The 15063-nt window shown below is 38.7% G+C and overlaps 1 protein-coding gene across 4 annotated transcripts in view; it reads right to left on the bottom strand.

Annotated features, from left to right (window-relative positions):
• Positions 1-15063, bottom strand: part of LOC121737464 (dystroglycan) — a 114348-nt gene that overhangs the window by 21572 nt on the left and 77713 nt on the right. For 2 of the 4 annotated variants that reach the window (XR_006037138.1, XM_042129141.1), the window contains exons 6-16: positions 14655-14816; positions 13406-13525; positions 11356-11511; positions 10495-10647; positions 6163-6324; positions 5589-5876; positions 3112-3263; positions 2700-2840; positions 1614-1965; positions 826-1041; positions 352-522 (exon numbers count right to left, since the gene is read on the bottom strand). Coding sequence is in view for 3 of the 4 variants with exons in the window: in XM_042129141.1 (XP_041985075.1) it covers positions 352-522; positions 826-1041; positions 1614-1965; positions 2700-2840; positions 3112-3263; positions 5589-5876; positions 6163-6324; positions 10495-10647; positions 11356-11511; positions 13406-13525; positions 14655-14816 (2073 nt within the window). In the remaining variant the exon portion in view is untranslated. Of the gene's footprint in view, positions 1-351; positions 523-825; positions 1042-1613; positions 1966-2699; positions 2841-3111; positions 3264-5588; positions 5877-6162; positions 6325-10494; positions 10648-11355; positions 11512-13405; positions 13526-14450; positions 14476-14654; positions 14817-15063 lie in introns of all 4 variants that reach the window. The other 2 variants (XM_042129142.1, XM_042129143.1) reach the window with 2 other exon arrangements.

Here is a 15063-nt window from a genome sequence, read left to right as displayed (position 1 = left end):
TATCAACGGAAACTTCAATTTGTATAAGAGATAATAATGTTAGGGGGCCCCTAGGCGATCAATTTTATTGTGCAATATCACGCTTAAATTTTGTTAAACAGTTTATTTGACAATTAGATTGAAGGCGCGCTATGTTTAATACCAACCCTAGACGGTCGATAATAGTACGCAATACGTGATATTGCGCAATAAAATTGATAGTCTAGGGGCCCGCTTAAATAAAAATGTTTGCGCAACAAAATATAACTAAAGTTCTGTTTATCTTTGTCTTACATGTTGTAAAAGTCACAGGACTTTCTCCCTCTCTCTCTGTCTCTCTCACACACACACACTCTCAAAATAAGGACATACCAGCTGGTAATGCACGCTTCCCTCGTCCGCAGCAGCGGGCAGGCCGTAGAACTCCTGGTTGCGGGCGTCGAACTGCAGCCAGTGTGTGGGCGGCAGCGGAGAGCGGTCGCTGAACCGGAGCGACAGCTGCAGCCGCCGCGTGTCGCCGTCCTCGGGGTCGTAGAATGTGTCCTTGATGGGCAATGGCATAATTTATATTATTATATAATGGCATAATTAATAGTTTTTGAGTTAAGTTCCATTAAAAAAATTGAGTACAGACTTTATGTTGCAACTTTCAATTCAATGTTTCGCTTTAGTCTGGTCGTAAGAATTTAGTTAGGGCCCTTTTCTGCCATGCGTCGTATTTTCGACCGCGCGCAGATATAGAATTACAACTAAAACGCACCGTCTTTTTTACTTGATTTTACTTCGATGCGATTTTAGTAAGCTACCGAAAGCTGTTCATGGTTTATAATTGAAGACCATACTCACTTCTGGCACCTTATGCACCAACAGTTTCCCAGCAACCGCGGTAATATGGTCGACCTGGTTGCGCGACACGGGCGGGTACGTGTTGGGCGGGGACGCGTCGGGACGCGCGCAGTTGCCAACGCCGCGCGCGGACACGCGCCGCACTGCGAGCGCGGGCGACATGGCGCGCGATAACGCCTCGGATGGTAAACCGCTGCCTTCGGAGCTCTCCATTATCTAGAAACGTTTCGGTGTAAAATTATTATTATCGTTAATTTAGCTGACCCGGCAAACGTTGTTTTGTTATATAAATTATTTCTAGTTAACGTTAAATGGTATGTTAAATAAACTAAAATATGTTATCACTTATCAACTTCGTTGCGGTGAACTACGTTTATCACGTGTCGTACGAATCGTATAAAATATTATTCCGGGTCTCGAAATTCTTCAACGAAACAAAAATATTATATAAACAGAATTTTAAGCCATTTTGATGATCTTCTGAAAGTAACAGATATATTTAAACGGAAACAAAGACATATACACACATTCGCATTTGAGAATGTTTCAAGGTCACGCGTATCACGTATGAGTTATGACCTGTGGTTATGACACTCCCAAACATAAGTTCAAACTTCTACCACTTATGGTCTGTCAAAAAAGTGAAGAAATTAAAAAGTGGCAACATCGTAGTTTCATCCCTTTCAAATCAATCTAAGAATAAAGGGATGACACTACGATGTTGCCACTTTTTATTTTCTTCACTTTTTTTACAGACTATAACATGCAATAAACCAATATACACTAACTTTCATCAGCCTATTAATATCTTCGACGGGGCATTCCGGATCCTTAGGCAGGGTATCATTAGACCACACAAACTCGTACGTGTCACCGACCACCGTCGCGTTGAGCACCGTCAGATGATCCATGTCGGTGTCCCTGAACAGATTCACGATCCCCTCCAAAGCGCGGATCTGCCAGTCTATGGCGTGTGGGTACTCCTTGAGGGGCTCGAACTGCAGGGTGAAGCGGTGGTTGATGGTCCTGATCTTCTCGTGCTGCTGCACCCAGATGTCCAGGGGCCCGCTCGCCACGAGTCCTTCGCTGTCTTGGGCTTCGACTATGAAGTTCCAGCGAGAAACGTGCGATTCTAGTGGCCTGGGAATGAAATTGTGAAGGTTTGTAAGTTCTATTTCTACCCTGTTAGGACAAAACGCTGTAACCTGAAACACGTCAACTTGCGAAAAATGAGTTTAAAACTTTTTAACTCAAAGCACGTCAAATGTAATATGGAATATTTTGGTCGAAAACTTGTCCTGAATTTTGTGGGTTCAATCAATACAAAGCTTACATCAAGTTGATTATTTTAGACCTATTGTATTGTTACAAAACGATGTAACCCGGGTTGCATTGTTTTGTCGTAACAGCGGCCCTGTTTTTTATTTGTTTATGTGGTTAAGCCCCAATTTCACCAACGACTGTTAAAGTTAACGCTCGAATTAGTATCACATTACCTCTTTCGTTTTTCTTATGAATGAAAGAGAAGACATGACATTCTAACAAGCTGTTAACACTAACAGACGTCGGTGAAATTGGGGCTAAGTTAGCTTAACTATCGCGTTGATCAGCTGCCACGTAGCGCAGCTTAGCTCGTACGATTTCACACAAAAAATACTTGGCGGTGACGTGTTGCGTCGCTTCGCTGTAGCGCAGTGTCGCCTATTGCAGTCCCACTTTATCCAATATGAATTGTTTCTGGTTATGCTATAATCATAGCAAGAGGTTGCACAGGATCGGAAGAAATGGCGTGTGCTCGTGTCTGAGGCCAAGACTCAATTTGGGTCGCTGCGCCACAGTAAGAAAGTATGCTATAAAACAATAGAGATACTCACAGGCCGTAGACCTCTCTGTGCGCGGGGTCGAAGTGCACCCAGCTGTCGGGCGGCAGCGGCGCGCGGTCGGGCTCCGACATGCGGTACGTCAGGTTGCCGCCCTCCTCCGGGTCCCAGAACAGGTTCGCCGGGATTATGTATCTGTGATAACAAAAAAAAAAAATTAAAAAAAACAGTTATAGGATGTTTTTTTATTAAATACGTTTTATTTTTATTTGAAAAAATTCATGACGACAAAATTAACTTACTTTGACAGTGAACTCTATACTTGTATAGAGTTGGTACATACTAAACAAACCCAAAAGTATTATCACTTTGTTTTTTTACACCCTGTAATCTGTATAGTACCTAGGTAGTTAGTAGTATATAGTTTGTAGCTTGAAGCTCTTTCAATACAACTAAAAATATATACCTGAAAGCCTTCCCAGCCTTAATAGCCAGTTTCTTCATATGATTCTTCAGTACCGGGGGCTGGTTGACGGGCATGGGGAAGGTGACGGTCTCTGTCGTGCGACCGACGATGGTGCTCGACTGATCCGTTGACGTTATTATCTCGTTCACATCCTGTAACGTTACGTTACGTTAGATTTACGTTACGTTAATTTATGTTAATATTGCGGACGCCGTATAATGCTTAACTGGATTAGAACTTTTTTTATAGTGCTATAGGGAATGTTCAGTATTTGTATGTGGCAGCGCCCGCAGCAGTCAAGTTGACACAATGTCAACTTCGTTGCACACTATTGACACTAGCGCCCGTGAATTGAAAATAATCGGCCAAGTGCGAGTGGGACTCGCGCACGAAGGGTTCCGTACCGTTATGGAGCAAAATTAGGCCAAAAATTGTGTTTTTTGTATGGGGGGCTCCCATAAATTTTTATTTTATTTTAATATTATTATTAATTAATAAAGTAAGTACATATATAATTAAGGACTTTGTAAAAATTTCATGTCCATGTTATTGATATCGAGCAAAAAAGAAGGAAGCCCTTAAATATTAATTTTATTTCGTTTTTGGTATTTGTTGTTATAGCGGCAACAGAAATACACAATCTGTGAAAAATTTCAAAAGTCTAGCTATAGTAGTTCTTGAGATACAGCCTGGAGACAGACAGACGGACAGAAATCGAAGTCTCAGTAATAGGGTCCCGTTTTTACCCTTTGGATACGGAACCCTAAAAAGTAGTGGGAGATACAAAATATATATAAAAAAAATTATAAGTATGTATAAAAAATCAATAATAACTCTTGAAATTTATTTGTGAGAATCAATACAAATCTACCCCTGTAAAACTACTCTACTGTGCAACCCAGAGTAACCAATAGTGCAGAGAATTTACCAACTTTTGAACTTATTAGAACTTACAAATATACACAGTTCACAAGAACTAAATTAATATTGGTGATAATATTCTGTCCCAAAATTTGAATTCAAATTATCTTAAGACACGCTTAAATTCTAACAACTTAAAAAAATATTCTTAGATAAAATGGAATATCTAGGCACATTAAAATATTGAAATATCGAAAATATAGACAAAAAGACACACACAACAGCATTTATAAGAAAACATAATAAAGCAGAAAAAAATAATGCAACCAAAATAATAACATAAAATACTTAAATATTTTTTTACATATTTTGGGAACAAAAATAAACTTACAAAAATAGGTAAATTAAACATTGCTTGTAAAAATAAATAAAAAAAAATACTAGAGAAAATAGAAGCTTTTTTATTTAAATAATTTATACTGTAATACTTATACTTAAATAAATATAAAATACCGTAGGAGATTATAAAAGCAACTTATAAGGTAAAGGTATGATAAACAGTAATATTATAAAAATATTATATGTGTTGTTTGCAATAGCGAAGCAATATTCTCGAAATTATTTCATTTTTCGTTTACTCGATAATTTTAACGAAAATATTGCATAGCTATTGAATTAATGTTATTTCAATAATGGTGATAATATTATGATGTTTGAATGATATGGCGTTTGGTTAAAACTTGTTTTGAGTTTTACGATAATTTGAGGTTACCCTTTGTGTAACGTACAGTTCTACAAGGATCTTTGTGATGCCGCAGTCATATAAAATGTAACTTGAGAACAGCTGTGTCAATATCATGCATGTTTTAAGTTGCGCGTCCACTGGATCGGAATCGGAGCGCACGCAGCGTACGGATTTGTTGCTTTGTATTGATTTCTATGGTACTCCGTCCACTGGATCGGCATTTCTGCACCTGAGACCGGTATTTATGCCGATGACGTCATCCGCAGTGAACGCGTCATTCGAATTCCGAAGGTTTGAAAAGTTCTGACGTGTTTGCGACGACGCGACCGCTATACATTAATACTTATTTACGATTAATGACGATATTTTAATTACTTTAGTGGAAAAATATGAAGAACTTTACAATCTAAAACTTCAACATTCAACATTATCATAACCAATTGAGGGGAGACAAATTGGGCAATATATAATGAATTTCGTTTACTCTTGTTTCTCTTTTCCTCTTCTGATATAATACAGCTAATTACAACAATAACCTCGTCACTACATATTGCAAATGCACGTACAACAGGCTATGACGGACAAAAAATAACTAAATTGCCGATGATGAATCCGAATGCAGTGGACGGGGTGCGTCGTATCGGCATTTCGTAAATGTCGACGGTTCGTATGCTCCGGTTCCGACCCAGTGGACGCGCAGCTTTAATGTCTGGTATAATTTTGTTTAACAGCAGTTATTAAAATGTCATCCAAACACAAAAATATCCATGTAGGACTGTATTGAATTTAACATGTATGGAATTTTGTACTTCATTTATATCGTAGGTACTTACAGTTCATAATCAAATTAAAGTTCCATTCTCTTACGGACCTGTTTGGTGACTTCCTCCGTGGTCGTCGGTTCTGGCGTCGTCGTGATCACTGGTAATGTCTTCGGCACCGTTATCGCCGGCTCTGTGGTTGTCGACGTCGACTGTGTCGTCGGAGGCGGCGGCGTCGTTGTTGTTGTTGTTGTCGTCGTCGTCGTCGTCGTCGAGGTGGTCGTCGAAGTAGACGAAGTCGTCGAAGGCGTCGTCTCAGTCGACTCCGTCTCGACGGACGACGGAATAGGCGACGACATCGTCGGCACTTCGTTCGACGCGCGTATTATAACCGTTTGCTGAAAACCATGCACGCTCACAACGTGGTTGGAACAACGTTCAAATTTTTTGAAAAATTTTGAATCGAACGTTTCTACGTCCAAAGGGTTAGAAAAATTTTGAAATCCGAATCGAACGATTTAGCGTTCCAATTTTGAACGTGGTTCCACAATATATTAGTGATGTATTTACATTAAGTGAATCTACCCCGAGTTAGGAAAAACCACTTCCAAACAATACAGAATTAGTCCAATTGAAACTACTGGTGATGTTAGAGTTTCGGAGGTAGTATGGTGGTATACATACAGTTTCCGGTTCTGTGGGCACTTCCGCCGTTTCTGGGATGGTGGCGATTCTGAACTCCTCTTCCAGCAGTCTTGGGTTGACGGGTGGAGGTTCCTTGGAGAAATTGACGTTGCTGGCTTCCGAGGCAGTCTCGCTGTACTCTGTTATCTTGACTTTGTGATCCTTGAAAAAAAAAGAGAAATAATATAATAACCTATTTATATTTAAAATACAGCTAAAAGTAAGTAAGTAATAAAAATACTACTGTGTAAAAAGTAAATACTAGGACATGACACTAATAAACTAAATGCACCTTAAACACTGTACTGGCTACTATCCAGGGTAAGTTTGGACACAGGGTGAGATTATTCAGATATTTCAGGTTGACGCTAAACCAGAGATGATTTTGTTAGCTTGGTGCGGGAAAAACAAAATATTCGCTGAAATAGTGTAAAGTTGAAATATCCGCAATTACGCTTGTGTCCGAATTTACTCTGTTAAGTCTTATTTAGTAAATCTATTCTAGCAATTTCAACTAAATAACCGAGCTGAAAAAACACACACAATCAGAAAGAATACAATAACTTTAAAACTTTTTGCTTCCTGGCTGAAAAACAAAATAAATATTGCATCACATTACAGAAAGTCACTAGCCAAACGAAATGTGGTGTAAAATAAATCGTATCTTATCTACCGTAAGTTAGGGGATTAAATGCTGCTGTCTCGTTCTTGACACAAAACGGAAAGAGACAGAAGCACAAGCGAGCGTGCACATTCCATTTCACCCATTTTTCACGTGCCTCAAATTCTAAATAAAAGAAAACACACTGTCAGTCGACGGACATGCATTAGGGGTTACGACAAACCTCCGTGGTATACGCGTTAGTGGGGGCGGACGTGACGTCACTCGTGTATTCCTCAGTGGGGGGCTCCGTCGCCGGGGGGGTCGTGGGGGGTTCGGTTGGGGGGGTTTGTGGGGGCTGGGTTTGGGGGGTCGGGGGGGTTGGCGTCGTGTCGGCGGGCGTCTGAAACGTGTCGGGTGGTGTTGTCTCGCCGTGATGGTGGCGATGGGGGTGGTTAGGGGCTCCCACCTGGCGCCGTTACACATGGTTAGTACACACCCGGGGTGATAAGTAGTGCTTTCCTCGATACGGTTATGCTATGTGTGACAGAGACAGATATATTGGGGGAAAGAGACAGATATTACCATAGATTCTTTGGTTCTATGTAAATTAAGAGTGGTATGGATAGAAACAGTAGAAAAACCTGCATTTTTAGGTCACAGCGTGGTAACACTATGATATTTGGTTAACTTTATTAAGACTTCTTGAATGAATGTATTTTGTTGGAAAAGCAATGTACCTACTAACTGCATCTAGGTAAAATTTCCAAAAAAAAAAAAAAAATTATGACATAGGTTTAAATGTAAATTAGAAAAGCCTAAGGGAACGGTCGCACATATTCGGTCGTGATAATATTAAAATCTACGAAGGGAATAAATACCTTATTTGTATTTGGGCTAAAGGGGAAAATTTAAGACCTGTCTCCTCGATGAAAGCACTACTAAAAGCCAATATGGATAAGTTCATAATTTTAGTCTGGGTGTTATAAAAATTAAAATCTTGCCAGTTAGAAAAATATCAAACATTGAATAAACTTTTTTCATTAAATTAAAATCAACGGACAAGATCTTAATCAGCCACGGTAAAACACGAAATCAAAAGCTAGAATAACTTAAATTTTAAATTACTTTCTAATAATCACAATTTTATAATTTAATATTTATATATTTCTAATCTGTACTTTATTTCTTACGAATATGATGACAGTGAAAGAAATGTTGGTATGTTTCTTGTGAGGTGATTTTGTCAAAAGAAAAACAACTTTTAGGACAAAACAAAAACATTACGACAATGAAACTCACGTACGGATTTTTAATTAAATAAAATCATTCACATACCATGCCATGAGTAAATATGGTCGAATTCTACTAGTAAAGAATACAAAAAACAAATACATAAGTAATTGATAATACGCATAACGCAACATACGTGTATATAATATAATAACAAGGTACAGCGTCGCATCGCGTTAAAATAATGTGTAGAAATCTGTGTCCCATCATCATGTGTACGTACACAGCTCTATTTCTTATTGGAAGGAGTGAATAAGAAATTATTGCGAGAAACAGTTATGTATATCCCAAAAAAAGGTTTAAGAGCGCATATGACCCTAACTTGACTACATACTTTAACCTAGATCTCAAAATCTGTAAGGTCTAGAAAACTGATTTTTTGACACAAGTAACTTCAGTTTAAATGCTCAAGACGAAAACACGATTACTCAAAAAATGCTCGATGGTTTCTTTTTTACAAAAAACCTTGTTTTAGACACATTTTTGCTTGGATCTTCGAAGTTTGCTGTCTTTTCTTTAATATTTAAAAAGGTATTAATAAAACCTAAATTTGCTCAAAACACTTTTTTCATAATCATTTTAGTTCGTCTTTTATTCAAGTAAAACTAACTCGGCGATGATTCCGCGCCGTCCTTTTTCGCCTGGCATATGAAAGACGGGCGTGAGTGTGAAGAGAGGACGATGTTTGATTTTTAGAGTCAGGTGAGCTCTTAAGTTTTGACATTCAACGTAGAAAGAAACGAATATCTTTTGTCTCGCTTTAACGTAAGCCAGTTTTATGTATTCTTTCCAAGTACTCACAAAGGTATAATAATATAGACACCGTGATGGATGAGTGCAAATAATACATTCCTAAGAAATACACAACGATTGTTGTCTTAATAATTTCGCTATTAGGAACGCAAAATAAGACAAAAGGCAGAAATTTTATACTAATGTTTAAAACTCAACATCGTAATTAAAATTGATTCCTTTAAAAGACTGCAGAATTCTCATGAAGTAATTTAAAAAAAGTTTTATCAGAACAAAATCGACGAAGCGAATGATTTGAATATGACTGACTTATGAATTTATGACAAAATAAATTGGCTCGGTCAAAAGTCACTAAAAAATTTAATCGTTGATAAACCATATTTTATAAACGTCATACATATAGAATTAATTTTATATAATAATCGTTGGTCGGAAAATTATTCACCTACATATTCCACAATAAACAGGGTAATTTCAGTTACAGCTGGTAGGGTTAGACCCAATTTCACCAACCTATGTTTGTTAAATCCTAACGAGGCATTACTGAACGGAGCTTAGAAAATTAAACAGACTGTTAAAATACTTATGTCCCACAGTAAAAATTTAACAGCGGATTAGTAAATGCAATGTTAAGTGAACAACGAGTGAACAACTATCAATTCGTTCATTCTTGTTATAAGGCGACGAAATTGCAATGTACAAGATTAATACGACATGTTTGCTTCAATGTGTAACTTTCTTCCATAGTAGTATAATAGTAGATAATGCGACCAAATTAAAATATCACTGATCGCATACATTTGTTATAATAGTTCTTCTTAATTTAACAGGTTAATAATTATATCTGTCAAAGCTGAAAGCATGAATCATAATACAAACTTTTATTTACATATTTCGGTTTGGTAATTTTGATACAAGTTAGTATATTTGCAATGTCAAGGAAAATCCGAAGGCTGAATTTTTGACATCGTGAAAATAAATAATTATTCATAACTATGAAAATAATTAATAATAAGGACGTTGCGGAAACATGGCGGAAAGACTCAAAAGTCAAAACAGATTCTTTTATTGATATTGCATATTATTGTCTTTGAAAGTTGTTATTTTGACTCATATAACAGCCTGTTAAATATTTAACGGACCTCCATAGCAGGAATTAAATTTAACACCGTGTTAGGTGATTTAACATGACATTAGGGCCTGGTGGAACGCTCGATAGCTCTATCAGGCCATTAACTGATTTAACAAGCCATTATTTATTTAACATTGCTTGATGAAACTGGGTCTTAGTCCGGATAATTGAAATTAACGCTAAATTAGCGCAGTATTTTGTTGCGAGGCTCTGTAATTTATTTATTTATTTATTGATATCAGGCAACATAGGCCACATAGGCGTGGTGGTATAATATGTGGTGGCACAACAAAGTGACTTAAGAGTGCTAGGCAACAATTTACTCTTAACAGATTTAGTACTTATTCGAATTAGCCGGATTTACCCTGTATCCGAATTTACCCTGTTATCGGCCGCACTCAGAAACATCTAATTAACTTAATTTTAATTTAACGAAGTGTTTAACTAAAATAGAGATTATATTGTCAAAATTTTAGCAAAATTAAAGTTGAGTAATCATTAAATATCTCCAAGTATCACCGTATATCACATACAAATATAAAACCCGACTCACCATATCAGGCGCCGCGCCGACGTCGATCTGGCCGGTGTAGTCGTCGTCTTCATCGTAATCTTCGTCACCGAAGCCGCTGTAGTCATCATCATCGCCCTCCTCCCCCTCGCCCTTTGAGAAGTCGTAGTCGCCGGAGCTCACGTCGACAGGAGACTGGAATGAAGTTTAGGAAAAGGCTGTGATGAGATTGGTCCAAATTTTGACAGCCAACCAATCACAGAGCCGAACCGCGTCTTGAGACCAGGTCGCATCTTAAGTACTGACTATTTATACCAGCCTTAGAATTGCTCAGAATGAGTCTTTACCAGATCTTCAAGTACATTACGTGGACAGTGAAGGAAAACATCTCGAGGAAATCCGCCAGACATATGGATCTCAGAACGACTATGTTGCAAGAGTACCGAGAATAATAAGTAGGTATGTGCTTTGGAGTATGCCTAAAGCACATACCTACAAAATGTCAGCTTGGAAATTCAAAATAACTTGTCCCAGCCACTACAGAAAAGTGATTGGCTCGGAGAATATGGCGCAACGACGCTGCTGCGAACTGGTGTTGCCAATCCAACATTTTAAATGGATTATTTACTGACATGTCTTGCCATCTATAGTTCTTTCACGTTCTCTTACATAAAGTAAGACGTCTCCTGGCGTAAAAAATTCGAAACTTAAAATTAATTATTTACTAAACTAGTGCAGCGATCTTTATTTCTTGCACAATTTCTATTAATCATCCAGAACAGAGACTTTGCCATATTCAATACTCACGTTCCTCTTAGGCCGTGGCGTGGGTTTGACGGCCATCAGCCTCCAGCCAAATATTAACCTTATAGCGTAGGCCATAGAGCCCTATTCAATACTCACGTTTCTCTTAGGCCGCGGCGTGGGTTTGACAGCCAGCAGCCTCCAGCCCAGCACCGGCAGCCGCAGCAGCTGCGGTATGGTGCCGTCTCGCGCCTGCTCCCTCATACCGCCGACAAGCACCTTGTGACGAGGCCATAGCTTCTCGCCGCAACCCACCTGGAGAGTTACATTAAAGTCGATTAATTCCTTCATGCCTACGTCTTGGGCTCGAATCTGTCTGAATCTGCTATAATTTAATTACGTTTGTCGTTTATTAGACTACAAGATATAACACAAACAGCAGATACTGGGCTATTGCTAAACTTTATAAGACGAGAATTAAATTATTAACAGTACGTGGGCAACACTGAAAATGTTAAGAACTGGCCAGTTAGAAACATTGCTAATGAATTCTTTTTTTAAATTTAAATTTTAGAACTCTTTGGTAACCTAATGTAGTACCTATATTCCATTTATTTGTCATTTGTTTTTGTAAATTGGCGGTGAATATAAAACTCGTGATACGCGTGAAAATGAACCTAACGTGAGAAAATTTTCGGTCAATGATTTATTATGACTTTCGTTGTGGGCTTACTCAACAACAAAGCTATGATAGGCTGCGATTAGCATTTCTTAATAAAGCCCCATCTCGTGCCACTATTTACAATTGGTTTAACGAGTTTAAGCGTGGACGTAGAAATCTCAGTGATGACGGATCATCACCTCACGCGGACGTGAGGGACGTCCTTTAACAGCGACTACTGAAAATAACATCAGTGCTGTTCGACGCATGATAGAGGAAGATAAGAGAGTGACCTACCAGGACATACGGGCAAGCCTAGGCATTGGTATGAGTCAAGTTCAAAAAATATTACACGAACATTTAGGCGTCAGGAAGCTTTGTACTAGATGGATTCCCCATACTTTAACTGACGACCAGAATCGCCTTCGCATGGACTGGTGTCGCCAAATGTTAGATAAGTTCAACGGTGGTGACTCAAATGCTGTATTTGACATCGTCACAGGTGATGGAAGATGGATATATTGCTACGAACCCGAAACCAAAAGACAATCAGTTCAGTGGGTGTTTCCTTTCGAGGATCTGCCAACTAAGGTAAAGAAAGGAAGAAGTCAAGGAAAAAAGATGATTGCCTCATTCTTCGGTCAGAAAGGTCATTTCGAAACAGTTGTGCTAGAAGATGGAAGGACTGTTACTGCAGACTGATATGTCAATCGTTGTTTGCCTGTTGTCTTTGAAAAAATTCGAGAGCAGCGCCCTCGAAGCAGGATCATCCTGCACCACGACAATGCTTCAGCGCACTCCGCAAAACGGACAGTTGAATATTTGTCTATGACAGGTGTCGAGATAATGAGTCATCCGCCATACAGTCCTGACCTGGCACCCTGCGACTTTCATTTATTCCCAAGAACTAAAGATAAGATTAGAGGTATTCGCTTTACGAGCCCTGAAGATGCGGTGAAAGCGTACGAAAATGCTATAGAAGAGACTCCTAAGGAAGACTGGGCCCACTGCTTTTCTCAGTGGTTCCATCGAATGCAGCGACGTGTAGAAAGGAACGGACATTACTTCGAAAAACAATAAAAGTATTGGCAACTTTCTTCATTAAGCCGTTTTTCATTTTCTAAAAATTTTCAGTGTTACCTAGGTATTATAATTTAAGTAGGAGCGCGGAGCAGGTAGAATAATATTTGGCTAGTGTTTAATAATACCATCCAACCTTCGCAACTCGTCTATTTCACTCGAAAGTTATTATCATAACCATTTTACCTGCGTAATGCACTAGATAGTAGTAGCCAGTAGGTATATGGAGTACAAAATTGTACGTACTCAGCGATAGGCTTTAGCAAGTAAAGGTGAGACCGCACTATGCGACTTTACGCGACGCGGCACATCACGTTCCATAAATCTTACGATTTACGAACGTGAATTTAACGTTTTACAAACGTCTTCTATGGAAGTGAAGTGTCGCGTCGTGTCATGTGGCTTTAGAGTTTAGTGTGAACTGTGGTCTCGCCTTAAGTTATACTATTCATCATCATGATAACTCACGTTGAGGTATATCGCCGTGGTGGCGGGTCCGCGTCGCCGCTTGACGTCGCCGGGCCCGCTCATGAGCGCGGTGTGCGCGCGCGTCGACTCCGCCTTATACGGCTCCATCCAGAACTCGTCCTGAAACAAATTGCAATTATTACCTTAAAATAAAACATAAATAATAATTTATAATACTTAATAACTCCCCATACCGGTTTCGGTGACGGTGGCCGGTTTAATTGAAACCTGGCCAGTTACGCAGGGGTAATTTTTATTGATCTGACTGATCTCTATTCCTTTACTCTCATAACCAAGTGGGACGGAAGACCGACACGACTGGCGAGAGATCAGGCGCAGGACCGACTTTTTACATGCCCATCCGACGCATGGATCGTCTTACTTTTCAGACAATCAGGTGATCAGCCTGCATTGTCCTAACCAAACTTGGAAATAATATGTTTACAACGCAGGAATCGAACCCACGACCTCGGAGTCAAGAGCCACGCTCTAAGCCACTGGACCACGCAGGCGTTCACATAAATAATAATATTATGTATAATATACGTGTCAATGGGTACCTAGCAGCCTCATGGCCCATACCATTTTACATAATAACATTACTTATTTATAATTATAACTAAAGAATAAAAGTCCCATAAAGTAACATTATCTGTGTAAATCCGAGTCACGCACTAGAGCTTTATATTTACTTTCATATAATTGGATTAGCGTTGCGTGAGCACTAGGCAGTAGGTAGAAGTCTAATCTAAATTATTACCTTGCGTTAGGTGTTATAAAAATAAAGAAAGTTATAATTTATGGTAAAAGTTAACAAAAGGATTTTCAGCAACATTAATCTGGCTACGTTATTTTGAAATATAACAGTTGTTAACTACGTTATTAGTTAAAATAATTTACTCCATTTATGTTTAAAGAGTTTGTACTAGCAGAGAAATAAACCCGAACCAATAATGTTGGTCCGCCATCTGTCTGTATCGATTTTTCTGATCGTATTTTATGTTTTAAATTTTAAGTTCCGAATTCTACTAAATCCCAGGCAAATCTCATATAACGCCATGAAGTTGGCGAGCTTTATGACTGACCTGTGTCATGGGAGTTGGAATGTTTTAAATTATTACTATGACCGGAGTCCGGAATAAGTTTATCTGCTTACACAAAACTAAACCACTTGAAGTTAGCTACACATCGCAGCGATCCGCAAGCAAATATTTGTAATTTACGCACTTGAGCTTCTAAATTAACCTACCCCATCCAACGCCATGAAATTGGCGAGCTCCATGAGCGCTCGTATCCTCTGCCGTGGGCTGATGCGGTGGAAGGCTGCATCTATGAGGATGGCCAGCACTAGACGGTTCTCGCGGTGACAGGAACCGTACTTTGACTGCGGTTTGTCTTCTGACTTCTTCACCTGGAATTGGTAATGTTGCTTGTGATGACATGATTTATGATAAGTCTGCTAGTAAAATATGATAAGTGAAAACTTGATTATTAACGTTGTGCATTATTTTTTTGATCAATTTTTTATAAAAATCGATTTTTTAAAAATTGATTTTTTTAATTAAGTAATCGAAACCCTTACAATCGATTAAATTTTTAACCCATTTTTTATGACAATCGATTTTAAAAAAATCGATTTTTTTAATTAATCGAAACCC

The sequence above is a fragment of the Aricia agestis genome, chromosome 20, assembly GCF_905147365.1.
Source record: "Aricia agestis chromosome 20, ilAriAges1.1, whole genome shotgun sequence".
Lineage (NCBI taxonomy): Eukaryota > Metazoa > Arthropoda > Insecta > Lepidoptera > Lycaenidae > Aricia > Aricia agestis.
Note: the sequence above shows the minus strand (reverse complement) of the source record. Positions and strands in the feature narration are given on the sequence as shown.